The sequence below is a fragment of the Panthera onca genome, chromosome D2, assembly GCF_046562875.1.
Source record: "Panthera onca isolate mPanOnc1 chromosome D2, mPanOnc1 haplotype 2, whole genome shotgun sequence".
Taxonomy (NCBI): domain Eukaryota; kingdom Metazoa; phylum Chordata; class Mammalia; order Carnivora; family Felidae; genus Panthera; species Panthera onca.
In genome coordinates, this window is record NC_138349.1 from 15,720,947 (window position 1) to 15,748,243 (window position 27,297).

The window sequence follows — 27,297 nt, forward strand, 5'->3', positions numbered from 1 at the left end:
AGTACATTACATAAAAGCACAATTGTTTATATTTGCACTAGTTATCTATTGCTAAGTAGCAAATCACAAAACTTTACTTTAATCAGCACATATTTATTATTTCACAGTTTCTGTGGGTCAGGAGTCTGAACATAGAGCATAGTTGGGCTCTCTGATTCTGAGACTAAGTTGTCAGGAGCTGGGGTTCACTGTATAGCTGGGGTTTGCTAGGGTTTGTTTGCTAGGGTTGGGCTCTCATCAGAAGTTTGAGTGGGCTTGGGCTTGCTTCTAAGCTTCCTCAGGCGGTTGGCAGAATTTATTTCTTTGTGGCTACAGAACTAAAGGCCTTGGTTTCTTGCTTATTATTGGGTGGAGACCAGTGGCTATGGCCCTACAGCTCCTAGATGATGCCTTCAACTGCACTTACTTCTTCAAAGCCAGCCAAGAAGGGAGAAACTCTCTAGAGAAAAACTTCTGGTAGGACACAGACTTAAAGCGTATGAATAGAAGTGACCCACCATAATTACCGAAGTGATATACCCTTACCCTTGCCATATTTTCTGGTTTAGAAGTCACAGATCCTGTCCATACTCAAGGAAAGGGGATTAAATAATAGTTTGACTACCAGAAGGCAGAGATCATTGACAGTCATCTTACACATAAAATTTATTACTACAAAGTGTTTCAATATATTTATTTGAGATATGAAAATGTACTAATCTACTTCACATAATATATAGAGAAATTAAATGATTTGAACAAGTTCTAATTCAGATTATAGGAGGTAAAATGAATGTGAAAGGAAAAGTATAGATATAAATAATAATTCTTAAACATATTACATTGCACTATATAAATTATATTAATATTTCTAATATGTAGGCTGAGTAATATTTTTAAAAGTCAGAATCTTTCTGTATAAAGATTAGACACAAATATTGAAAGCCTTCAGAAGTACTCTGAACGGTTTAATTAAAAACATAACTTCAAAGTATTCTGTGTCTGAAGCAAAGGGATAATCATCCTCTATTCCCAGTAAGCAAACTAAGCAAATGGCAAGACCTTTTAAGAAAACAGTTTCAGGCTGAAATCTTTATTAGGACTTTGAAAGGGCAAATATTGTCACTACATGTCACCTAAATATTGGCTATCATTTCGTGAATTATCACACAATATTATAAATATAGCCTTTTTAAAAAACAAAATATAAAATAATTCCACATTTCTAAGTGTTAAAATATAGCATTTCATTTTGTCCCTATTGATTTAAATACTTAAATACACATACATATACATCTTACCAAAGAGATATACTCTTTCTACTCAGGAACTAAAAACACAGAAGGGGAACATCTAATTGCCACAATTCTGAAATATCACAACAGATGATTTAAAACAGCTGGGAATCTGATAATAAATTTGCATTTTCATGAGAAATTATAAAAAGTACACATAAGATAAAACACACTTGCTTTTGTTTTGTTTTTCCTCTAAAAAATCGATAAAATCACATAAATATGAACAAAAATATGATATAAGGGAGTATCATAGTATCAACATTAATAACATATTTCTAAGACAATTTATCTTTAAAAAAATCAGAAATAGAGTTAGGGTAAATCCTTAAATAGTACAGGTTCTAAAGTTATAGGTTCTAAAGTTATAAGGCTGTTTATGTATTTCAGAGGCCAATAATGATAAACAGAATCAGGTAAGTTGAAGATAACTACAAAAGGTGGATTTTACTTCTTAATGTCTAAAACATTGGAGAGCAAAAGAGTGAAAACTTGCCAGGCCTGGATACAGACAAGAATAGAATCCCAGGATCATTTGGTGACAGTATTTTGTCCCTGATTATGGATGGGGACAGTATTTCATAGGAAAAGGGGTCAGAGTCTAGGCCCACCAAAGGCTGCTGAGCTAATCCCAAAGAGTAACCTTAGCAATTTGAGCAATGTAAGGCCTTCCAGAGACTGCAGATCTACCTTGAATCAACCTTATCTCTGAAAATAATTAAGGTTCTACTGCCCTCATGCACATAGCAGAATTAAATTCTCATGGGAAAAGATTTCATCCAAGTTCTCAATCTATGATTAGATTCTGCAAATATGGCATCAAGGACAAAATTTAAAATAACCAGGCACTGAAACAGCTAAGAAAATAAGAAGAGGAGCTACCAAAAACAAATGATGATGACACAGAGATATGGAAATTGAGATGTTATCAGGGAAAAGACACAGGCCTTAAAATAATTATCTTTATTATAATGGAAGAGATAACAGAAAAGATTAGAAATTTGCAGAAAAAAATGGAAACTATAAAAGACAATTAGAAACTATAATAGATAGTTTTAAGAATTTAGTCTGAAAAAGTGGGAACTATAAAATGAAAATGCAATAACCAAAATTAAGAGCTGAATGGATAAGATTAACAGCAAATTAGACACAGTAGAAAAGAGAAAAGTGAACTGAAAAACTGGTCAGGAGACAGAGGAAAAACATGAAAGAGACATAAAAGATATGGTGTTACTAGACTCCAAAAACAGAAGGTAGAAAAGAGAGAAGAAGCAAGATTTGAAGAGTTCTGGTTGAACTTTCTAAAACTACTGAAATGATAAATGAAAAAAATATATATATAGATATGAAAAATTAATTATATCATAGTGAGACGGATAAAAAGGGAATTTTTTTAGAAACCAAAGAATAAATTAGACATAAGAAGAATTCAGAAATCTGAATAGGTTACATTCTTTTAAAAATGAATAGATTATATCATATTTTAAAGAAATAATTAAAACCTTTCCACATAGAAAAATCTAGAGCCAACTGACCACCTCAGGGATATTACCTAATAATGGAGAAGACAAGGAAGTTTTAAATAGTACTCCCCCAAATCACTGACAAAATGGAGAAGATTGATGTTTCAGATTATATTAAAATTAAGAACTTCTCTTCATAAAAGACATAAAAAAACAGTGTGAAAATCCAAACCATAAAGTGGTATTTGCCACACATATCGCCAACAAAAGACATGCATCAAGAATGTATAAAATATTATTACAAATTATTAAGAAAAAGAATCCAGTAGAAAAACAAAAATCACAAGCAATTTGAAAGACCACAATTTCATAAAAGAGAAAATTCAATTGGTGATTATACATAAAATATTTTAAAGATTAAACACATAAATCTTTGAGAACTAAAGAACTTTTTTAGTTCTTACGAAAATCCAAATTCAGACTGCCACAACAGAATCCTTAAAACTAAAATGTCTTATAATATCAAGTACTGTCAAAAGTGTAGACATTAAGAAAACTTATACAGCCCTAGAAGGAGTATAATTTGATGAAACAATTTTACAAAAGAGTTAATTCTCTAAAATTGAAAAATCCTCTAAAATCCTCTAAATTTGCACACAACAAAATTGTATGCAGTTGTGAACCAGGAGATATATATGAGAATACTAAGTGCATTAGAGGTTTGGGTTTTTTTTTTTTAAGGTTTATTTATTTTTTGAGAGAGAGAGAGAACAAGGGAGGGGCAGACAAAGAAAGACAGACAGACAGACAGAGGCTTCGATGTGGGGCTCAAATTCACGAAAGGTGAGATCATATCCTGAGCTGAAATCAAGAGTTGATTGCTTAACCGACTGAGCCACCCAGGTGCCCCCTAAGTGTATTAGTTTTAATGGCTAAAAACAAAACAAAACAAAACAAAAACCATATTATCAAAGAAGAGATAAGAGAATGAGTAAATAAAGTGTGGTATAATAATGCAACAAAATACTCTACCACATTGAAATGGATCAAATTACCGCTACATGGATGCAACAACTTGGATGACTATCAAAACGTGATGAGTGAAAGACATGACACAAAACAAGACATGGATGCAGACATTGAAGAAAATATTTGCAAAAGATATATCTGATAAAGTATTGTTATCCAAAATATATGAAGAACTGTTAAAACTCAACAATAAGAAAACAACCTAATTAAAAAACGGGCCAAATATACCTCACCAAAAAATGATATCCAAATAAGATATAGTAAATAAGCATACAAAAACATTCTGCACATCATATGTAATCAGGGAAATGCAAACTAACACGAGATACCACTACACGCCAGTTAGAATGGGCAAAATCCAGAACACTGACAGTAACAGATGCTCACAGGTATGACGATGTGGAGCAACAGGAACGCTCAGTCAATGCTGATGGAAATGTAAAATGGCACTGCCACTTTCAGAGATGTTTTGGCAGCTTCTTACAAACTTAACATACTGACAACATAGAATCCAGCCATGGTTCTCCTTGGTAGTGACCCAAAGAAGCTGAGAACTTATGTCCAGACAAAAGTGCACATGAATGTTTACAGAGACTTTACTCATAATTTCCAAAATTTGGAGGCAATCAAGGTATCCTTCAGTAGATTGAGTGGACAAATAGTGTGGTACATTTAAAGAAATATTATTCAGTGCTGAAAAGACAAGAGTTACCATGCCATCAAAAGACATGGAAGAAACTTAAATGCATATCACACCAAGTGAAAGAAGCCAATCTGAAAGGTTACACACTGTATGATTCCATCTGCATAACATTCTGTAAAAGACAAAACTATGGAGACGGTAAAAAGATCAGTGTATGCCAGGAGTTAGGGGAAAGAGATGAGTAAGAGAGAGAGGCACAGGGAATTTTTAGGGCAGTGAAACTACTCTGATACTATAGTAGTGGATGCAAGTCATTTATACATTTGCCAAAGTCCACAGAATGTGCAAGACCAAGAGTGAACCCTAATGTATGTAAACTCTGGACTTTGGGTTTTAATGTATTAATGTAGGTTCATAAATTATATCAAATGTACCACTCTGGTGAAAAGTATTGATAATGGAGAAAGCTATGCATGTATGAGGTAATGAGTATATAGGAAATGTTTACACTTTCTGTTCAATATTTTGGGAACCAAAACTGCTCTAAAAACTAAAGTCCATTAAAAAAATCCAGATTTACAAGTCAATGAAAAGATTTTTTAAAAAATACAAATTCAATGTCTTTAAAATTAAGAAAAAAACTAAAAATAATTACTGGATCAAAATAAAATAAAAATTACTGATAAATTAGAAAGCATTTCACATCAGGGCATCTGGGTGGCTCAGTGGGTTAAGTGTCCCACTTCAGCTCAGGTCATGATCTCACGATCTGTGAGTTCGAGCCCCATATCCCTGCTTTGGATTCTTTGTCTCCCCCTCTCTCTATCCCTACCCCACTCATGCTTTCTCTCTCGTTCTCGCTCTCTCAAAAATACATACACATTTAAAAAAAATTTTTTTAAAGAAACTATTTCACATTAAAAATATATAAACTGAAGAGTGATTAATCTGAAACTTAGTACAGTCAGAGCGCAAGTTTCTTCAGAATAAAATCAACCTCTACATTATGTAATTCTTTTCCTAAAAGAAAAACAGTATTAATAATTTTTGTTATCTGAAGAACAAGTTTAATTAACTACTACATACTTTACATTAAAATTGGAATTTAAAAAGTAGAATAACGTATAGCTCACAAATACTATTTATACATTTTCCAACAAATTCTCAATAGAGGAAATAATTTTTTTCAATCCAGAAATAGTGTCTCAAATCTCATTTGCCAATTATCCTTAATAAAAAAAAAAGATGTGTATAAAATAAAAAAAGATGTGTATAAAATAGGTAAAAAGCACTGGCTTTTTAGTTATAAAAACCTAGATGGAAATTCTATTCTAACACGGATTAAATTGTGACTTTGGACAAACTAACTTTTGTGAGTTTCTGTGTTCTTAATAGTAAAATTGGGATAATAATACTATCTACTTTACAGAAGTATTGGAAGAATTAAATACAAGTACCTAGCCCAGAGACAGTTCAATATATGTTAGCTGCAATGACGATGACAGCAATGACAGCAATGAAGAGTAAAAACATTTAAAAAAATTAACAGATATTATATTTGCACCTACAAACGTCAAAGCAAGACAGAAAGATAATTATCTGAGATAGAGATTACACTGAAATATTTTCAATCATCTATCTTTTTTCCTAGAAGTAAGAATGCTAGACTGGGGCCACCAGAAATGAATCGAACATACATAGCAGTGCAGAGCAGTAATTCATCATTTTTTAAAAATATGTATTTATTTATTTTGAGAGCGAGAGAGAAAGAGAGAGAGCAGGGGAGGGGCAGAGAAAGAGAGAGAGAGGGAGAGAGAATCTCAAGCAGGCTCCACACTGTCAGCGCAAAGCCCTACACAGGGCTCAATCTCAAGAACCGTGAGAAATCATGACCTGAGCCAAAATCAAGGGTTGGATGCTTAACCAACTGAGCCACCAACGCATTCCTAGCAGTAATTCTTCATCTTAAAGCATACATGCATTTGAAATGCATCCATATTTTGATAAAACATCTACATGTACACCAGATATATTCTCCACATTAAAATGTGGAAATTTACTGTAATTAATTTCTTCATAGAAGGTTAAGTTGAAACATACTAGAAGGTATTCATTTCATTCTCTGATACTTTGAGATAATTTTTAATAATAAATATAGAAGACTGACCAAAATAAATCGAAAGCTTATAGTATATTTTCTTTCTTTGGTATTTGTTTCTTTTTGTAATTGTTTTCGATTTATAATTAGTATATCCTACACCTTAATTTGATGCTCTGCTCCTACTGCATACTTCTTTTATACCAACACCCCAACAATACTGTACATATTGAGCCCTATTCTGACCATCTGGAATTAAAACCACTTAATTTTTTTATGCCTTATGTCAATGCAACAATCAAACTCGAGATCAAGGACTATGCTGAAGTCTTCTAAGAGACAGCCTTCAATGAGAATAACTCCTATAAAAGGGATAGAAGAGTGTACAAAAGCTTTAAGAGACGAACAGGGATAAGCAAATGAACCCAAACACCTCACAGACAATTCACTAAACTAATACCACAAGTCACATTTAATGAATAGGTCATTTAAGGTAATTCAATCGAAAGTGCTGGAATTAAGGATGCCAAGCAAGATGCCAAGGGAATAGTAATTACTCACGGAAGGGTAGGCTTACTCCTATAAAAAACTACCTTAAAATCTCAGCAATTTTACACAATAAAACTTTGATTGTAGCTTAAGGCACAATCCAGTGTAGAAGGGGTGCAGTTGGGGAAGATGTCTGGCTGCAGGGAGTCCTCCAGGACCAGTACTATTCCTGCACTCTGCCATCATTCGGGTCCTCATCTTCCTCCGTCCACTGAACTACTGGACGGGGAAAAGAGGATGCATGACACAAGAGCTTCTTAGGGGAGAGGCCTGGAGTAATGGACACTGGTCAAATGTTTATTGGTCAGAACCCAATTACATGACCTCCAGCCTAACCAATAGTAACTAGGAAACAGAACCTAGTTGTGTTTAGATTGACAACTAAATGAAATTCTATCTAGTACAGTTCTGGGGGCTTAGAAAGGACTTAATGGCAAAGATAATAGATTTGGAAGTATGTCCCTAAACATCAGAAGTTTTAAATTCAGGAAGACATACTCCAGAAGAACTCAAACATTTTCATGACATAGAGTTGTTTTTACTCAAGGTGGACTTTTTACCAGGAGAGCACCTTCCTGGGGAGCTGGGAGGTGAATAATACCAAATCTGTCTTCACATTGGGCAAGCTTAAACTGAATTGGTAACCTGCTTTCTCAACTGATATTCTGAGATTTATGCCCTTACGGTCTCTCACTCGAATAGATGTTTTTGAAATAAAGCAAGCATAGGTGTTCCTCAAATATCTTACATCTTAGCTATCAAGGCTGCTTGGTTCATCAGCACAAATAAACCATTAGCCCTATCTGTAGTTGTGACTACAGTGGGCAAAAATGAGCGAGAAAAATTTAATGATATTTAGTGTTAGTATTTGAAGATTATATTCATCAGATGTTTATCCACTTGTGTTTATGAAGCTGGTAACCATATGCAAATTAGATACAGTGCAACACAGTACAAAAAGGTAGGTTGTACAGCATATGATTCCTTCATGTATATTAGGGCACAGTGATGAAACAGGTATTATATTTCCCCATTCCCAATATAGAAGACTTTTAAAAATGACAAGAGAAATTGGAGAAAACAAAAGTCCCAAGTTATATTCATTTATATTTGTTTTTAAAGCCCCTGCTTTGTGCTAGAAATTAGTTTAGAATAGAAGGCACAAGTTTGTGATCTTCCTAAAATGGAAAAGGCATTGGCATTATCCTCTGCCTCCCTCCCATTAAAAAAAAAGAAAGAAAAGGAAAGAAAAGAAAAGAAAAGAAAAGAAAAGAAAAGAAAAGAAAAGAAAAGACCAGATATAATGAAACAGAAACAAAATGGAAAAATGGTTAATAATCTTAGATATTCTTGGCCTAAAGGTAAACTAGGGAGGAAAAAAGTACTCAGGAAGACTATCCTCCCAACGCCATATATGTCAAAGGGCATCAAGGACTATTATTTCACAGTCACCTATAATACTTGCAATAAAGCAAATTTTTGGTCCTCAGCCTAGAATTTAAATCACCATATTCCTGAAGATTTCTTTTTCACACTAATTTTGAGAACCAGTGTCATCAGCCTAACATAAGTTGCTATGAAAAAGCTATAATCAGCAAAGAGAAAAGACTGTAAGGAAAAAAGATATTCATTTATTAATTAATTTACTAAATTAAAAGATTTTGTTTAGTAATAGTGTCATTATCTCAGATAATTATAATTCCAAATGTCTTTGAGAAATTTAATCTTCAGTTTATTGTGGATAAAAAGTAAAATATGATTCTGGATCAACGCATCAATTTTGATTACTCTAACAACACAACATTTAACAGCACTATCATATGTATAATTATATAATAACAGTACTAATATATATAATTTTCTCCAGAAGTCAGCAAATTGCTCTAAGATCTTATGTGCAATAAATGAAACAACAAAAGTTCTTTGGCTAAAGAAAAACACAAATTGATTAGGTAAGTGGTTCTCAATGGAGGTAAATGTAAGGGTAGCAATTACTTATCTCCATAATTATGGATTCTAATGGAACTTACTAAAAGGGCCAAAAGGGATGCCAAGGATAGCAGACATACTGAATGTACAAGGCAACTCCATTGATCCAAATCCCACATACCTTTTGAACAACATGGCAAATGAACAAGTTTTTGTTCATAATTATCTGAGCCTAGAACTTAAGTCCATTTTACATATAAACTCAGAGTAGCTTTTGCATGTTTACAACATACACTGAATCTTCTAGAAATGCAACTACCGCATAAGTTGAAAACACATGCTCTACAATTCTGATCAGAATTTAACAAAAATGTGTTCATGAATTCAGAAAACTTCATCACCAATAGCTATGCTGTATATGGCAACCACAACACGCATCTCTGAGCACACCGTGTGTCTACAGAGTATCTGAGACTCCTTTTAATAGACTAACAACTACATATTACTAGTATCAACTTATTAACAGCCCTATAATTCATTAACAAAGTTATTAAAATTATATTATTTATATCATATATATATTCTTAAAAATCTGTAGAACTACAATACAAAATCTTTGCGGTAGAAATTACATATTAAAATTATTTACCCATGAGTTGTCAATTATTTTTCAGCGCTTAAAATGTTCCCAGATGCCTACAATCCAATTCTTCTGTCTCTTATATTACTGTATCTATTTCCATCCTATCATGTATTTCCTATTATCTATGAAATGATCTGGTTTCCAAACTCTTAAAATATCAAAAACTGAATGTATGCCTTAACATGTGGTGGTGTTACAGAAAATACATTTCCTATGACATTTCATCATAATTTTGTCGATATTTTAACCACTCAAAGATCCAGCTCCTATTTGAAATATAATACTTCCTCATTATTTCCATTTCATGTTTTAGCATGAGATCTCTAATTTCTGATTTAGCATCTTCATTGGGACCAGAGTGGATGAAAGGAGTTTCAGGGACTTCCTCCACATGGCCGTGTCTAATTTAATGGCTCTTTTTCCACAGGTCAGAAAGCTAATATGAGGGGTCCACAAGAGGCTACATATATCCATCCAATTATGCACTAGGGACAGGGAAAATGATCAGAGTCTGCAGACCTAATATAATCAATTAAACAGATTTATACCAAAATTCCATTTTTAACCTAGTCTCCATAAGTTTCCACTTTAACAAAGGACCTGTGACTCTTCATCTCTAAATGCCAGGAGCACTCCCTAATTTTCAAGATAATTAATTATGAAAATCCATAACCTTCTGAAGAATATTATTTCATTACCATTGAGAATCATTGACCTAATAAATTAATGTTTTCCTTTGCCCAGCCAAAATACTCTGAGCTTCACATTTACTGTGTACAAGACTTAAGAACACTTTATTGACTTGTTAGAATTTAGATATTTCCTGGTAATTGGAAGTAGATTAGAAGTCTAATTTAGGGTCAGTCCAGAAATGTGTTTTTTGTTTGTTTTTTTTTTTCGCATGTAGTTAAGATGAAATTTGTCAATAGTGTCTTCGGATATATTAACATGACTTCGTAAGATACATAGTAACAATACTGAAAAGATTTTTAAGTGAATAAATTAATGATATGTTGGCAATCACTATGAGTTCAAATACCTTATTCAAAAGCCCTTCAGAAGTATCTGTATTCCCTTTTCCAGTGACCAATAATCTACTAAATGGCTTGAGGTCCCATTGGAGAAACTGGAGGAATATTTATTGTGTATATTGATGAGATAGTATGGGTGCTTTCTCAACTTTATTTGATGGGTGCTGGGAACCAGAGATTCAGATCTGAATCATAAAAAAAGGGTGAAGAGGGGCGCCTGGGTGGCTCAGTCGGTTAAGCATCCGACTTCGGCTCAGGTCATGATCTCGCGGTCCGTGAGGTCGAGCCCCACATCAGGCTCTGTGCTGACAGCTCAGAGCCTGGAGCCTGTTTCTGACTCTGTGTCTCCCTCTCTCTCTGACCCTCCCCCGTTCATGCTGTCTCTCCCTGTCTCAAAAATAAATAAACGTTAAAAAAAAAAAATTAAAAAAAAAAAATAAATTAAAAAAAAAAAAGAAAAAAGGGTGAAGAATCACAATTTTCCATTGAACAGCTGACATCAACTTTCTGCTTATTGGTTCACGGTTTGTTTGTTTTCCTTCTGTTAATGTAAGTCAAACAATAATCTAGTTGGCTGTCAATTTAGCTCATCCGTCAGAACTCACTTGGGCAATACCACAAATTCCTGCCAACCAATATGCCCTGTTGGCCTCTTGGTCTTGTTAACTGTTAAGGTAATTATATCTACATTTAAGGAAAGGTGCAACCACCTGGCCTTTACTATTCTGGATTCCTGACATACCCACTGACACTAGGGAGCCCAGCTGAATGGGAACATTTTCTATTTTCTACTATGGCCTACAGAGAACAGCTACCACTGAGTTTCACAGACTCCAGAGCTTCCCTTACTCTTTATTGTCTTCATGAAGGAAGTGTTCTGGATGACCTCCAAGAAAATAAAATCCATTAATGGGCTATCTGATATATGTAATTTATGTATTCCAATGCATCCAACTTACTGAGTTTTCTGACTCCAATACTCAAAATTTCTTCAAGATAGTTCTAGCATCCCCCAACCTATGGTCTAGAGGCAATCAGCATGCCCACATTTTAAAGAGCCATCAGCAACTACCGGTATATCAAGAAGACATGAAATCCTGAATCATAGGAGCACATCAGTAAATTCTCCCTTCTCCCGTCTTATATTTCATGCCCCTTGGCCCAATACCCTCCAGGTCCACTCTCATTCATATATGCACTGCTGATTCCTGCCTCTGCATATTTCTCAGGCTCTGCAACTTTTTCAGTGAATATCTCTTACCTATCTACAGCAGAGAATGTGTCTTCCCAGTCATGCTACTTTGAGACTTGACACTTCTTACTGATTTGGAGACAATAAGTGGAGGCAGGGTGCACTCTGGAGGAGGTCAAACAACTTTTTATAAAGCATAAATATCAGGTCAGGTGAAATCTTTGCATTGTTGCCAGGGAGAGGGAAGCTACCCTACTCTAAAAAATGACAGAGGATGACTTCTAGCCAGGAGTCTTCAAGGGAATGAATCTAGGATTCAGGGTTCTGAGGTCATACTTATAAGTGTCCCTGATGTACACCTGAAACTCCCACTCCTTGTCATCAGGCAGTGACTGGCATGGATGAACTGTCACAGTTGACCTTTCAGTTTCATTTAGAGCCAGCCAACCTTATAATTAAATCCTGGGCATAAGTTTCAACATACTCTGTTCTCTAGCTGTAGAAGGTAAGGGTCTTTAAATGTTGTCATGAAGGCCTTCTGATGTTCGCAGTATGCCCTGAGTTGATGGAAGGCTTCTTCTTTAAGGCTTTATGGCAGTTGACAAGAGCCAGCCAAGTCCACAATCATAGTTAGCTATCCCCCCATAACTTCCTGGTGTTAAAGTTTCTGCACAAACTCACACTTCTTCAACCTATACCTTACCCTATCAAACACAGTTAATATTCTCAATAATTATATTATAGCACAATAGGATAACCACTATCCCACTTACCATTATTGCATTACAGTGCTTATTGCCATCTGGTAAGTCACCCAACTACAACATCCCATGCTGAAGGTCTGTTGCCAGGAGCCACTTCCAGAGCAACTGCCTTAGTTGGAATTACCTCAGTAGCAGATGCTGAAGATAAGAGCTTGGATATGGGTGCTGGCCAGTTATCTGAGGAAGCATTGGTGACATAGTGGGAAATGTAGAACAAACTCTCTCCCCTCACTGGTTGAGGATGACACGTATTGGCATAAACTGCCTTACCCTTCCTGGTTGCACTGGGCAGAAATGAGTAGCTTTGGAACTAAAAGAGGAACAAAGACTCTCATACTTTAGTGGAATACCGGAAAAGTACAGGAAACTGTCCACTATAGCTTTGATGAAACCATGACAGCCAAGGGAGGTGGCAAGATACATCATAAGTATCTGCCACAACATTTTATCAAAACTTCTTTCACTTATTTTTATTTTATTAAAGAATATTATTTCCCACTGAAGAACACCAATTTCTTTCACATGGGATTTTTAGAAGGCTGAAGAAATAAAACAAGTTTACTACTGACTTCTTTACACTATTACATTGAAAAGTGAGAATTTCACAGTATCAAGTTGTATTTCACAGAATCAAATACGTGTTACCTTCACATGTAAAACTGAGAAATTTTTCAAAAATAATATGTTGTGTTTTCTTTGAAGTCTGCATGTTGCTCCTCAAAAGTACACAATTTTCATAGAGAATACCACCTCACTCATTACATATTTATCTTATAGTTCATATCTCCATTATACTCATGTTATAAGTTACCATTTCTCAGTTCCAAACTGTGTTTTAGGTCAGAGCCAGAATGAGAACTTACATTACCCTGTCAAGATAAATAATGTCGTGCCCCTTTAAATGAGTGTTTTGACCTCATTACTGTAGCCCTGGCATCTGTGTCTGCCACTCCCTTTCCCCCAGCTTACACCACAGGAAATGCATTCTTAAAATTGCCTCCATTTTGTTCCTTTAGCAACTGGTGGGCTTCACTGGGGGAGAGGGGATACTCTAAAAAGGGTCTGGACCCCTATCAATTCCTGTGGCCCGCAGGAGCTCTGCTCTCCAACAGTGCAAACCTGAGCAGCCATTTATCAACTACCTCAGCTCAGCTCAGCCCTCCTAAGTTTCCAGTTGGTTTCACTCCAGGTAACCCAGTGTTCCAGTCCCCTCTCTCCCTGAAAGCTCCTGTTTCTCTCTACTTTTTTGGCCATTTGGTTACCCTGTGATCTCAGTTCTCCAATGATTTCCAGCAAGCTCATGGATTTTCAGTTTGCCTAGCTCTTTTTTCTTTCACTGTAAAGGTGGGACTGATGGGTACTATTTCCAGCTCTCTATGTCCTTAAGCAAAAATCGGAAGTGCTATAATCACTTCCATTTTCACTTCTTTCTTTGCTTTACTGATGTAGTTTCCCCTTCTGTTCACTGTATTCTATACCCAGAACATTCTACCTCCTCCTTCAAGTTTCAGCTCAAGTATCCTCTTCTCAAACTTACCTAATCCCTCCAGGGTAAATTAATCCCTCCCTTTTCAGTACTCCTTCAACACTTTCTTCATTCCATTCCATTAAATAAGCTTACTGAACCCTTACATTGTGGTACTGATGATACGGTCCCTAAAGAATGTCATTCTAGCAAAGGATACAGGCAAGTACACAGATAATGCAAGGAACAAATTAGCACATAGCAAAAGAACCAATTTCAGTTTGAGGAGGTTATGAAAAATACACAAGAAGATGTGATGTCCAACTACATACTTAGAGCCAAAAAGAAATTATCCTGTGAAGAGGGAGAGGTTCACAAGCACTTCCAATCACTAATACAATAAATTAGTACATTATATTTTGGCTAGTGTCTCCATTGTTAGCCCAAAACATACTTTAAGCAAAAACTGTGTTATTCATCTTCATTAATAGTACAAGCACTCATTTAATAATTATTTAGTGATTTGAATGGCTAGCTTTGCTTCCTAACAAGAGTCTCATTTTCAATATATGCACACTGTAGAAAATAATTGCTTTAAGAATGATGATCCTATTTTCATTGCCCCACACTCCAAAGCCAAATAAATAAAATGAAGAAAAAATAATGAACATAATTCTATCTACAAAGACCATCTAAAAAATACTATACTAATTAACATTCCAATTTTTCCCTGCTTATAAAAATCATAAATAATAACTAGGGCAAAATGTACTTTCATCATTCAGAACTATATAATTTATTTTTTTACTATTTCATACATATGCCAAACCCTGTAACTCTGTATTTCTAAGCTTATAATCCCATGAGTTCCATGAATTAAAACACTGCTCTCTCTAATCTGGAAACAAAAGTATCTTACTACTGTACCACATCACATAAGAGATAATTATTATAAATGATTGTACCATTTATACAAAACTACAGTACAAATTTAAATTGTCAGTTTTAATTGATGGAATACTGGAATCTCAGAACAAAAATAAAATGTTTATTGTTTATGACCAGAACCTGATATATATTTCATGGAGGGGGAGAGTGAAACAAGAAGCAATGCAAAATAAAAATATAAGGCTCTTGTTAAAATTTTATTAAGAATTTCAAGATGGTGAAAGCAATGCATTAACCCAAGCATGATGCCCTTCTAAGCATGAAGCCCTGTGCAAATGCACAGACCAAGAAGGTGGCCTGCTTATGAACACTAATATTCAGCAAAATATTAGAAGTATCTGCTATATTAGAACACAGAACTCTGACTTAATTTCCAATGGTACTGAGACCAAAACAGCCTTCCTTAATAGGAATTTCCCTAAGATCTTATACTTTCACCTCCTTTTTAAGAGACTGTGGAGAAGGAATAAAATATGGTTGTGCTCACCTTCTCTGAACTTAAAAACCTATGATACCCAAATGCCTAGTCAAAGACATGATCATCTACCTTGAAATGTTTAAAATAATTCTACAGCAAATAGCATATTTGCTTTAAATAAAAACAAACAAAATGATCATTTTCCATGGTTAACAGGTCTTTGGATATAAAAGTTTTAGAAAATCTTTTATTAGTTTTTTCATAATTCTATACTTATTAGAGTTTATGATTTGTGTCAAATACATTTATATCTATAATAAGTATATACAATTCAGAACCATAAAAATTATTTTAATATTATATGATATATTTAAATAAGAAAAAAAGAAAGTTTAAATAACATCAAACAGCTGCTTTTTAGGGTTAATTTTGGGCAAGGGGAGAATAAATCTTGAGAAGAACAACTAAATTATAATATATGTGCTGCTGAAATGAGCACTAACAACTAAATTATAAAAAGACAAAAATCATTCATAAAACTACTAAAAGAGTAACAAGAGTGGGTTCATGTCTAGTAAAACGGAAAAAGAAGAAAAGTATAAGAACAACTTGAAAGTCTTAAATGACTACAATTTTAATTAACAATGACAGATTCAAAAGAAAGGCAAAAAACATTTGATTGGAGTTATTTATTTCATAAGATATGGAGGAAAATTATAAAAATAAAATTCAAATTTGATATATGTGTTTTCCAAAAATTTGAGAGTATTTCTTTTTTTAGAAAGATACTAAAGACAGAGGCAGCTGGGTGGCTCGTCAGTTAAACGTCCAACTTCAGCTCTGGTCATGATCTCACAGTCCATGAGTTTGAGCCCAACGTCAGGCTCTGTACTGACAGCTCAGAGTCTGGAACCTGCTTCAGATTCTGTGTCTCCCTCTCTCTCTGCCCCTCCCCCACTCACACTCTGTCTCTCAAAAATAAATAAATGTTAAAAAAGAAAAAAAAAAAAGAAAGATACCAAAGGCAAACATATTCTATGGGTTCTATTTTAAAGGCTCTGAAAAAAGGCCATCTTAAAAGGCTTAATTTTGGGGGTGCCTGGGTGGTTCAGTTAGTTGAGCATCTGACTTCGTCCCAGGTCATGATCTCACAGCTTGTGAGTTCCAGCCCCGCATCAGGCTCTGTGCAGACAGCTCAGAGCCTGGAGCCTGCTTCGGATTCCATGTCTCCCTCTCTTTCTGCCCCTCCCCTGCTCACACTCTGTGTCTCTCAAAAAATAAACATTAAAAAAATTTAAAAGCTTTATTTTTCATGAGAATTGATAAAATGCAACTGAACTTAGTTGCATTAATAAATAAACTTAGTTTACAACAATATTGGCTGCTTAACTAGTGTAACACTAAACTTAAAAAAGAAAACCTAGACAGTTAGTTTACAGCAGAAATTCAATCCACAAAAGTTTTAAAAATTCATTTTTACTTACAATTGACACTGATCACCTTTTATTCCTTTAGTTGTGCAGAAACATTTTCCTGTGTGCATATGACAAATGTTGGCATGGCCACTGCATGTACAAGCTGTAAGTCAAAACAAAAATAACACTTAATATTCTCCCTCAAAAACTTATATCACATTTCCGGGTATTATTTTTATCTTATTTCTATACTGTGTATTTTCTCCCTGCCACCCAAAAACTAGGGTTACCACATAAGTTATCTTTAACTAAAGGCAAGTAAATTCACTTATTTAAAAATTTTGTGAAACTCTTTAAAGTCTTTGGGGCATCCTGAAGTTTAGTATGGATACACATATTATTGTATTCTTCTTTTGGGTTCCTTTCCACTTCTGATTTGCTACATCTATTTGATGAAATGAATTTCAAAGAGTACAAGAGTTTTGGAGTCAAACAGCTTGGCATTAAAATGTACATCTATAATCACCAGCTATGTGACCTTGGGCAATTTATTTAACTTCTCTATGCTTCAGTTGCTTCATCTGCAAAAAAAATGACAGTGATACTTAGTTCTTAACTGGATGTTATATGTAAGTGATGGATCACTAAATTCTACTATATATTATACAGTATACTATATGTTAACTAACTAGAATTTGTGATAAAAAATTGAAACAATAAGTAAATAAATAAATAAAAATACTTAGCTCTTAGTAGGGATGTGAAAATTAAATGAGATCATGTGTTTTTATTTTTATTTTTTTAACATGAAATTTATTGTCAAATTGATTTCCATAGAACACCCAGTGCTCATCCCAACAGGTGCCCTCCTTAATACCCATCACCCACCCTCCCCTCCTTCCCATCCCCCATCAACCCTCAGTTTATTCTCAGTTTTTAAGAGTCTCTTATGGTTTGGCTCCCTCCCTCTCTAACTTTTTTTTTTCCTTCCCCTCCCCCCATGGTCTTCTGTTAAGTTTCTCAGGATCCACATGTGTTTTTAAATATCTAACACAAATCAAGCACCTAATATATGCAGCTATTACTTCTACTGCTATTATCACTGCCAATGATATAATAAAAATAGTTCTATACCGTGTCAAAAAAGCATGCCTGTTTATTGCCCCCAAACCATCTTAATAAGCTTCTCAGATCATTCTCAGTTTTAGTATTCCAGAATATTAACTGAAACATTCCATGGTGTAATAGTTACACAGTCAATCTGGCTCAGGTGAACTCATTTCATCTTACTCTGCATTCCTTATTAAAGAGTAGCATTCCCATTATTTGGAACACCAACTTCATATTTAATCGTGTCCAACATCCAATTGATTGGTAGGTTCTAGTTTCTGCATGCACAGTCCCTCTTGTATCTGATCCCTCCTTTTCCTTGTGATAGCCACTAATTGGTAGTATACTATTGTCATTCACCTTCTCTTACTGACACCAATACAATCCCATATCTGGTCTTTCTACCTGGGCTACAACTCATTGCCAATCCTGAAATATAGTCTAAAGAGACAAGGCCAACCAAGTCACTAGCCCTTTCAAAGACTTTCAATGAGAACTACGCTGTTCCTACACACCTCCATCTAGTTACATCACTCTCTTGATGAAAATGAAACAATGTAGTCTTTTCCTGATTCAGATATACATATATAAATCAGTTAATGAGTCACTGGTTTTGATCAAAGTATAAAATATTCTAGAACACTATGCACCTTTCTAATTGCTTATGATTATCTGCTTTCATGATTAATATAAAGTAAATACACCCAACCCTACCCTAGTTTTGGTACTAGGTAGATTTTTAAGACCTTGGGGTTGTTTTTGTTTTGTTGCTTGTTTTTTGCTAGAAGAGATTTCCACAGAAAAGGGTGATTGCTTCCTCTTAAAGAATATTTAAATAAATCAGCATAATTTTCCTTTAAGTTTGTAGAATTAACTATGGAAACACAACATGTGAGAATCACAAAAAATGAATGACAATGGGTAGTATTGCAAGGAATAAAGAAAACTATCAACAAGCAATAATGGGTCCCTAAGAAGTATTGATTACATCTAACTTCAGAAATAGTAAATGAATGTACCATGATATCTTAGTATTAAATTGCAGAGTTTCAAATTGTTTTATATCCAGAACTTTACTAAAAATAATGATACACATTAATATTTTAAAACTCAGATAAACCTTTTATTTACCCTTTATGGCAGAACTGGATAAGAGTTATGTTTGCAGAGTTTCTTAAAAGAATTATCATTGTATAGTAGCTTTAATAATTCCTGAGACCAAAAAAAAATTGTGTTAAAGTACCTTTTAATGTAAGCTCATTTTGAGAGAATTCCCTTGTGGTTCTGTACTTCAGGCTAAAATGGCACAAATGTATTCTAAATTCAATTTTTTGAGATTTATACTTCATGACACTGTTGAAATTATTCTGTTGTCAGCATTTGAGGTTATCTTTTTATGCTGAATAAGCACCTATGAAACCATCATACGGTGGCCTTTTGTTTGGCAAATTTTATATGATGATGATTTTATAGCCTAGACATACACTAGAGGGACATTATGTGGTCACATGTTATTTCTCTTCCTCTACAGTATAAAGCTGAAATATCAACTTATAAGCAAAACTGAACAAGAAGAATAGAAAAAAAGGTGTGATATGGGTTATTCCAACAAGTTGTACATGAGGAATATACTTTGAAACATGAAACTGAAAAGCAGTAGTCATTGGAAGTACTTGTTGCAAAGTCAGTTTATGTGCCTGAGTAACTTTCATAGTTATATCGTTACTATCTGTGGAATACCTATAGTAAGAATCTATGGAAGTTTGGAAATAATGCCCATTTAATATCCTTTGTATAATTCCAGCATATTATACTTGATTTTTAGCAGAGATGCTATATATTAGATTTTAAAGTAGTAAGAATTCTGGCAAAGGCAAACGTTCAAATAGCTAACCTAAAGTTCTATTCTTCAAACTTACATTTTTATTTACAACAACAAACTTATGTATGAAAAGGGAAAACAGAATATAGTGGTTTCTTTTTGATATAAACATGAAATGTTGATACCAATAATACCTTAGCAATCTGATTTTCTCACTAAAAATGCAAGAATTACAACTTTGCCATGTACCTGTTGTTGAGACAGTGTGATCAGTGTGATTTTTTTTTTTTTACTGAAATAATGAAAGGTCTCATTTTTTAAGTTTTTTTATGTTTATTTATTTTTGAGAGAGAGACAGAGCATGAGCAGGGAAGGGGCAGAGAGCGAGAGAGACACAGATTCCGAAGCAGGCTCTAGGCTCTGAGCTGTCAGCACAGAGCCCGACGCAGGGCTTGAACTCATGGACTGCGAGATCATGACCTGAGCCGAAGTTGGACACTTAACCAACTGAGCCACGCAGGTGCCCCTAGATAGATCTCATAATTAAAAACAGACCATCTAACTTACAGAAATTACTTTGTTTAGTTAGGATATTTGACATCTGTACTTGCCTAAATAAAAAGTTGTAAAACTCAGTTATTTAGTCCTAGATCCAATATTTACTAAATGCTCTTGGGTGTAAGGCATTGCTCTAGAACTGTAATTGGATGGGAAACAAGAATCTAGAACTAAGTAACTGGAACCTTCAGGCAAATGGCACTGTATCAAGGATTTCAGTTATAGATTGGAAAGTCATAAAGTGCCAGGCTGTAAGATTTTTATTTTATATTCCAAAGCTAACATTTTCAAAAATGGAAAGAGAAATGCTAACACTTTATTCTAACTGTATCCCTGAGGCCCATTTCCAATTCTGTATGGGCCATAAGCTAAGACTGTGTTTTACATTTTTAAAAGATTATGAAGAGAAGGAGGTGAAGGTGGCAATAAAGGAGGGAAGGAGGAGGAGAAGGAGGAGGCAACAACAGCAGCAACCGTATCTGGTCTACAAAAACAAAATTTACTATTTAACACTTTAGAGAGAGAAAAAAAAAAGCCAATCCCTAATCTGTACAGTCTGGACTCACATAATTTGTCAGTTTTCCCAAAACCACATTTAAAACCACTTGTTTTCGTTTTCCTAATAGAAGAGAACCCTCTCCCATTTAAAACAATTAAAATTTTTCACCAAAATGAATTTTAACTCAACTCTTCTGGAATTGCATGCTCAATACCCTGTGTTTAGTTTTATAAAAGAGTAACTTTAGTCTTGTTTCATTTTCTTTGATAAAAGAAAATGAGTCATACTTTATTTTCTTACTCTAGCCGGCTATATTTCTTGACCATTGCTAATGACTGCTTAAAGTATTTAAACCCTTTGTAATTGATTTCTTATATTTTATTTATTTAATCTAGTTTTTATTCAACTAAAAAATGAACAAATGGGCTATAAATGAGGCAAGAATGACACATTAGAACATATTCACAAAGCAAACATGAATATCAAAAGAAATACCAGTTTTTTTCCCTCATTGTCCTACCACCAAAAATTACTACTTGCCTCAAGTTCAAATTCTTAAATTCCAATTGACTGAATTTTTAAAAAATATCTCTTTTGGGGGATGCCTGCACGGCTTAGTCAGTTAAGTGTCTGACTCTTGGTTTCAGCTCAGGTCAAGATTTCATGGTTTCATGGGTTTGAGCCCCGCGTCAGGCTCTGCACTGACAGTGCGGAGCCTACTTGGCATTCTCCCTCTCTCCCTCTCTCTGCCCCTCTCTTACTCACACTGTCTCTCTCTCAAAAGTGATTAAAAAAATTTTTTTAAATATATCTTTTTGAATCTGTATTGTTTTCAGTGAAGTTACTTTAAAAGATGCTTTGAATACTTATTAATTGATGAATCACATAATCTGAAAAAACATTAAGTATTCATTATGTTATAAATATAAAACATGAAGTAGGTTAATAACAATACCAATATTTTGTATCTATACATGACTATATATTTCTGAGGTACTTTCACACATATTAATTACCTCTTTAATCTTTCACCATTCATGTTATTATACACATTTGACATAGGAACGGCTTCAAAGAAAAAACAAAACAAGCAAACAAACAAAAACATAGCCATGCTTATACATCAGTAAGTAGCAAAGTTAAGAATTATATTCTGGGATTCCTTAAACTTCTTATCAGAAAATATATGTTTGTGTGTGATGAATTTATGTACATATAGACAACATGTAGCCTACTGACCACATATGTTGTTAATTTCAAATATGATTTACAATGTACTTTTTAAAGTTCAAAAGCTTAAATCACTATATTGTACACTTGAAACTTATTTAATACTGTAAGATAACTGTACTTAAAATAAAATAAAATGTAATAGAAATAAAAAGTGTTTAAAGCTGAAACTAACCGCACATGTTTTACACACACAAACCAACCGTCACACAATCAATAATTGCCTGTGCAGTAAATACACACTAAAACTATTAGTTTTACGAGGTTGACTCATCATTTGCAGATTCATTAGTATACATATTAATAAATCTAAAGAGAAAAAAATATTGTCACTCTAGACACTAAAAATTCTGACAAAAATAAATGTTCATTCCTGATAGAATATTAAAGAAAACAGGAACGAGATGATACTTCTTAGGTAACTATATACATCTACAGACATTATATACAAAAATAATCAATATCTTGCTTAATAAGGAAACAATGGAAGCATTTTTTCTGCTAAGAACAGGAACAAAGCAAGACTACCCAATAACTCTTTTACTACTAATATTGTACTAGAGATATTAGCCAGTGTAATTATACAAGAAAAATTAATTGATACTTAAGAACTAGAAAGAAAAAGTTAAACTATCTCCACCTGGAAATGATACAGTAGTATGCCTGGGAATCAATCCCAGAGAAGCAGTAGTAACACAAACTAAAACATTAAACAATCCAGTAAGGTAACATAATTAAGTAACATACTGAAATCAATAACCTTCTAATAATAAAAAACAGGTAACAGATAGAAAATTAGTTTATAATTGGAATGAAGAAGATAAAATATTTGGGAATAAATTTTTAAAAAATATATGCAAAATCCATTGTAGGCATAAAAGTAGTTGTGAAAAAATTAAAAAAAAATGTGTTGCTCTTGAAAAAAAAAGCAACCAACATTATAAAGATGTCAGTTCTGTTTGAATTAATTCATGAATCTTACATCTCAATAATAATACCACATTTTGATGGGAATTAATTGATAATAATCATCATATAAAAAATAAACATGCAAGAATAGCCAAGAAAACACTAAAAAAGCTTAAAAAAAACCCAGCCTACTAGATATTAAAACATTTATAAGCTCTCTATAATTAAAACACTGAGATAATGGCACATCAATGGAGAAACAGCTCAGCAGAGTACAATAGAAAATCCATGAATAGAACCAAATACATATGAAACTTTAGTATATAAAAAGTGTGTATATTAAATCATGGATCAAAATGATTTTTTTAAAACAAATGTCACTGGGACAATGGATAGAAAAAGGTTACATTATATTTTTTAATTTTTAAAATTTATTTATTAATTTTGAGAGAGAGAGAGCACAAGCAGGGGAAAGGCAGAGACCGAGGGAGAGAAAACCCCAAGCAGGCTCCGCGCTGTCGACATGGAGCCACAAGGGACAAACCGTGAGATTATGACCTGAGCTGAAATCAAGAGTCGGTAGCTTAACTGACTGAGCCACCCCAGGCACCCCCCAAAAAAGGTAACCTTAGATCCATACTTCACACCATACACAAAATTAAACTCCAAAAGCATCAGTGACCTAAATGTAAAAAAGTAAAACTATACAAGTAAGCCAAGAATATACAGGTAACTTAGATAACTAGGATGTAAAAAAAAAGTATTCTAACTCTAATTCTAAGAGTGATAATTTTGGGGCACCTGGGTGGCTCAGTCAGTTGAGCATCCAACTTCAGCTCAGGTCATGATCTCAAGGTTTATGGGTTTGAGCCCCATGTCAGGCTCTGTGCTGACAGCTTGGAGCCTGGAGCTGGCTTCAGATGCTGTGTCTCCCTCTCTCTCTGTGCCCCTTCCCCACTTGGATTCTCTCTCTCTCTCTCTCTCTCTCTCTCTCTCTCTCTCTCTAAAATAAACATTCAAAACAACATTAAAATAAAATAAGTGATAATTTTGATGACATTAAAATATAAAGACTTCAGCATGGCAAAATAAATAATAATCACCATAAGCAAGGTCAAAAGACAGACCAACTTAGAGAAAATTATTCAACAGATAGATAATATTCCTAATAAGTAAAGAACTCTTGTCAAATTGAGGAAAAAATATGAAAATATCCCCAAAGAGAATTGAACAAATACACAGACAATTAACATAAAATATAAAAATGGTCCTTAGATACATAAAGAGAAGTTTAACTTCACCCATAAGAGAACTAAAAATTAAAACACTCATTTACTAATTTTCACCTATCAGACAAAAGTTGAAAAGTATAAAAATATATTCTGTTCACAAATCTATGTGGAAATAGGTACTCTTATACACTGCTAGTGGGAATGCAGACTGGTACAATCATTGCTAGCAACACTGTGTATGTTTTTATCTCTTAACTTAGCATGCTCCCTTTGAGGAATTTATCCTGATGAAACACCTCTTATAGTACAGAAATATCTATGCACACAAAAGTTTCCGCTACCATTACTGACATTTGAAATTATTAGAATTCGCCTAAATATTCAGAGTTAGGAGAATAGTTGAATAAACTGTGGTATATTCTCAAAATGCAGTACTAGGTAGCTATAAAAAGAATGAGGAAGATCTCTGTAAGTAACATGGAATGATTTCCAAAGTATGTTATTATATGACAAAAAAAGTACAATAGACATGTTACCCTTTGTGTAAAAAAATAAGAAAATGTGCATGTTTCTGCATATTTAATTTAAAAAACATAGGGAGGATAAACCAGAGAATGGTTTGAGACAGGTTGTTTACAAGGCATGAATAAGAATGTCATGGAAAGAATTGGGGGGGGGGGGGAGGAGGTAGGGAGGAAAATGACTTTTTGTACATTCCTGACTTTGGGGACCATGTAAATGTTTCACATACTCAAAAAAGAAAATAACATCAATGATACTGATGGGGTCCAGGCTAAAGCTAAGTAAACACAGATATAAATGAATGACCCTTACTCAGATGACTAACAACCACACTGAAGGAGGGAAAAAGAATGAACACAAGCACTTTTTTTTTTTTTAACATTTACTTGTTTTTGTGACAGAGAGCACACATTGCAGGGGAGGGGCAGAAAAAGAAAGGACAGAGGATCTGAAGCAAGGCTCCACACTGACAGTAGTGAGCCGCTTCAGGGCTCAAACCCACAAACTGTGATATTATGACCTGAGTTGAAGTCGGACACTCAATAGCCTGAGCCACCAGGTGCCCCAAACACAAGCAATTTTTAAACACAGTTAGAGATTATATGTCCTCACACCGGAGACAAAATAAATAAATAAATGCTAACCTCCAATTAATATTCTTCCTTTTCACAGAGGTATGGGTTACAACTCTGGAAATACCTTCTGTACATTCTAAGACTGAAGAAATTAAAAAATATATGCTGTGGATAATGAAAGTTGGATTAAAAATTTGGAAAGTAGGAAGAATAGAATGAACCCTGTAGTTAAGGGACAGAAAATTAGGTATTAGAGTAAACTCATGGATTTTAATATAAAATACAAATAGAGGTAAAAATGTGTACCAGTGTGTGCAGTTATGTCTAAGAATGTATATATGTCTATGGGTAGACACACATATATGCACGTATGTACACAGATATTTATTCTCTAGCTCTGTCTGTTGAGATGATCCAAAAATAAAGATGTCTTTGTAGCAAAGAGCCCACTAACAGAAACAGGGCAGCTTAAGAAATGCCAGTTGCCAGTCAGGGCAGGAATATTACAAGACCTAAAACACAAGAAAATGCTCAAAGAATGATAAAGTGTTCACTGATAGATATATGAAAAATAGATAATGATACAAAGAGATAGATCATAGATAGATACATAGATAAGATATACAAACTAAAGAAGAGAAAGCTTTTCACTGTAAAATCAAGCCAAATAGTCAGTACAGAAAACTGATGAATGAGAAAATCATTTGGTAAAAATCATAAAACTAGTAGGTCAAAGTTTAAAAACTAATACAATACTCACAGTCTCCAAGTATCTCCCAAAAGATAGTTTTTTTCATGACAGGACAAAAAGGTAACTTTACAGTGCATAAATCTAGCAGACAACACTTTATCCAAACGTTCATACTGAACATTACCATTAACGGAACGATGATAGCATGTGGCTCAATATGGTGAAAACAATTTAGCATAACTTCAGTGGTATTCCTGCCCAAAGTGTGTAATCAGAATATAATCATAAAGACATGTCAAACAAAGCCATAGCACATTCTATATACACACACACTACTAGGCTGTATTCCTAAACAATGTCAACATCACTAGATAAAAAGAAAGGCTCAAAAAATGTTCCAGATTCAAGAAGTGTAAAGAGACATATAAATGAATACAACCAGTAATCTTGGATTTTCTTTTTCTCTAAAGAACAATGCTCGGGGCGCCTGGGTGGCTCAATCGGTTAAGCGTCCGACTTCGGCTCAGGTCATGATCTCGCGGTCCGTGAGTTCGAGCCCCGCATCGGGCTCTGTGCTGACAGAGCCTGGAGCCTGTTTCAGATTCTGTGTCTCCCTCTCTCTCTGGCCCGCCCCTGTTCGTGCTCTGTCTCTCTCTGTCTCAAAAATAAATAGACGTTAAAAAAAAAAAAAAAGAACAATGCTGGGACAAATGGTGGAAACTAAGTAAGGTCTACATTTAATAACAATATGCACCAATGTTCATTTCCTGATTTCTGTAACTATAAGGTTACAGAATTTCTAGTTTTTAGAAAATATCACTAAAGTATTTAAGGGATAAAGGCCTATCAAGTCTTCAATGATTAACTGAGACACCAAGAAGAGGGAAGAGACTGTGTATTTACTTGCAACTTTTGTATTAAATTATGTCAAAACAAAAAAAGTTAAATAGACCTTTTCAATTTTGAAAAGATTAAACATTTATACACCTCCCAAAAATAAAATACAGGCTTATGCTTTTGACCTGTAGGTAAATAACAACATTATGTTTAATAACTTTGAGGTGTTCTTGTTTCTCTACAAGTTATTAAGGGTTTTGTTTTGTTTTGTTTTGTTTCCATTTTGAGAAGGGATGCTGTTAGCAATATGTGAAATAAGCAATTTCATTTCTCAAGAAAACACTAGACCTTACCATTTCAAGAAAAAAAAATCTTCCTCTGTGGATAATTCCCCAAATGTCTTCTATTACCGATAATATACCCAAATGCTTTCTTTTAATGAATGAAAGAA

General features: G+C 34.1%; 1 protein-coding gene across 6 annotated transcripts in view; it reads right to left on the reverse strand.

Annotated features, from left to right (window-relative positions):
* ATRNL1 (attractin like 1) overlaps positions 1-27,297 on the reverse strand; it is a 774,559-nt gene that overhangs the window by 524,369 nt on the left and 222,893 nt on the right. For all 6 annotated transcript variants that reach the window (XM_078434862.2, XM_078434861.2, XM_078434859.2 and 3 more), the window contains one exon: positions 16,931-17,024. In XM_078434862.2, coding sequence (XP_078290988.2) covers positions 16,931-17,024 — 94 coding nt within the window. The remainder of the gene's footprint in view (positions 1-16,930; positions 17,025-27,297) is intronic.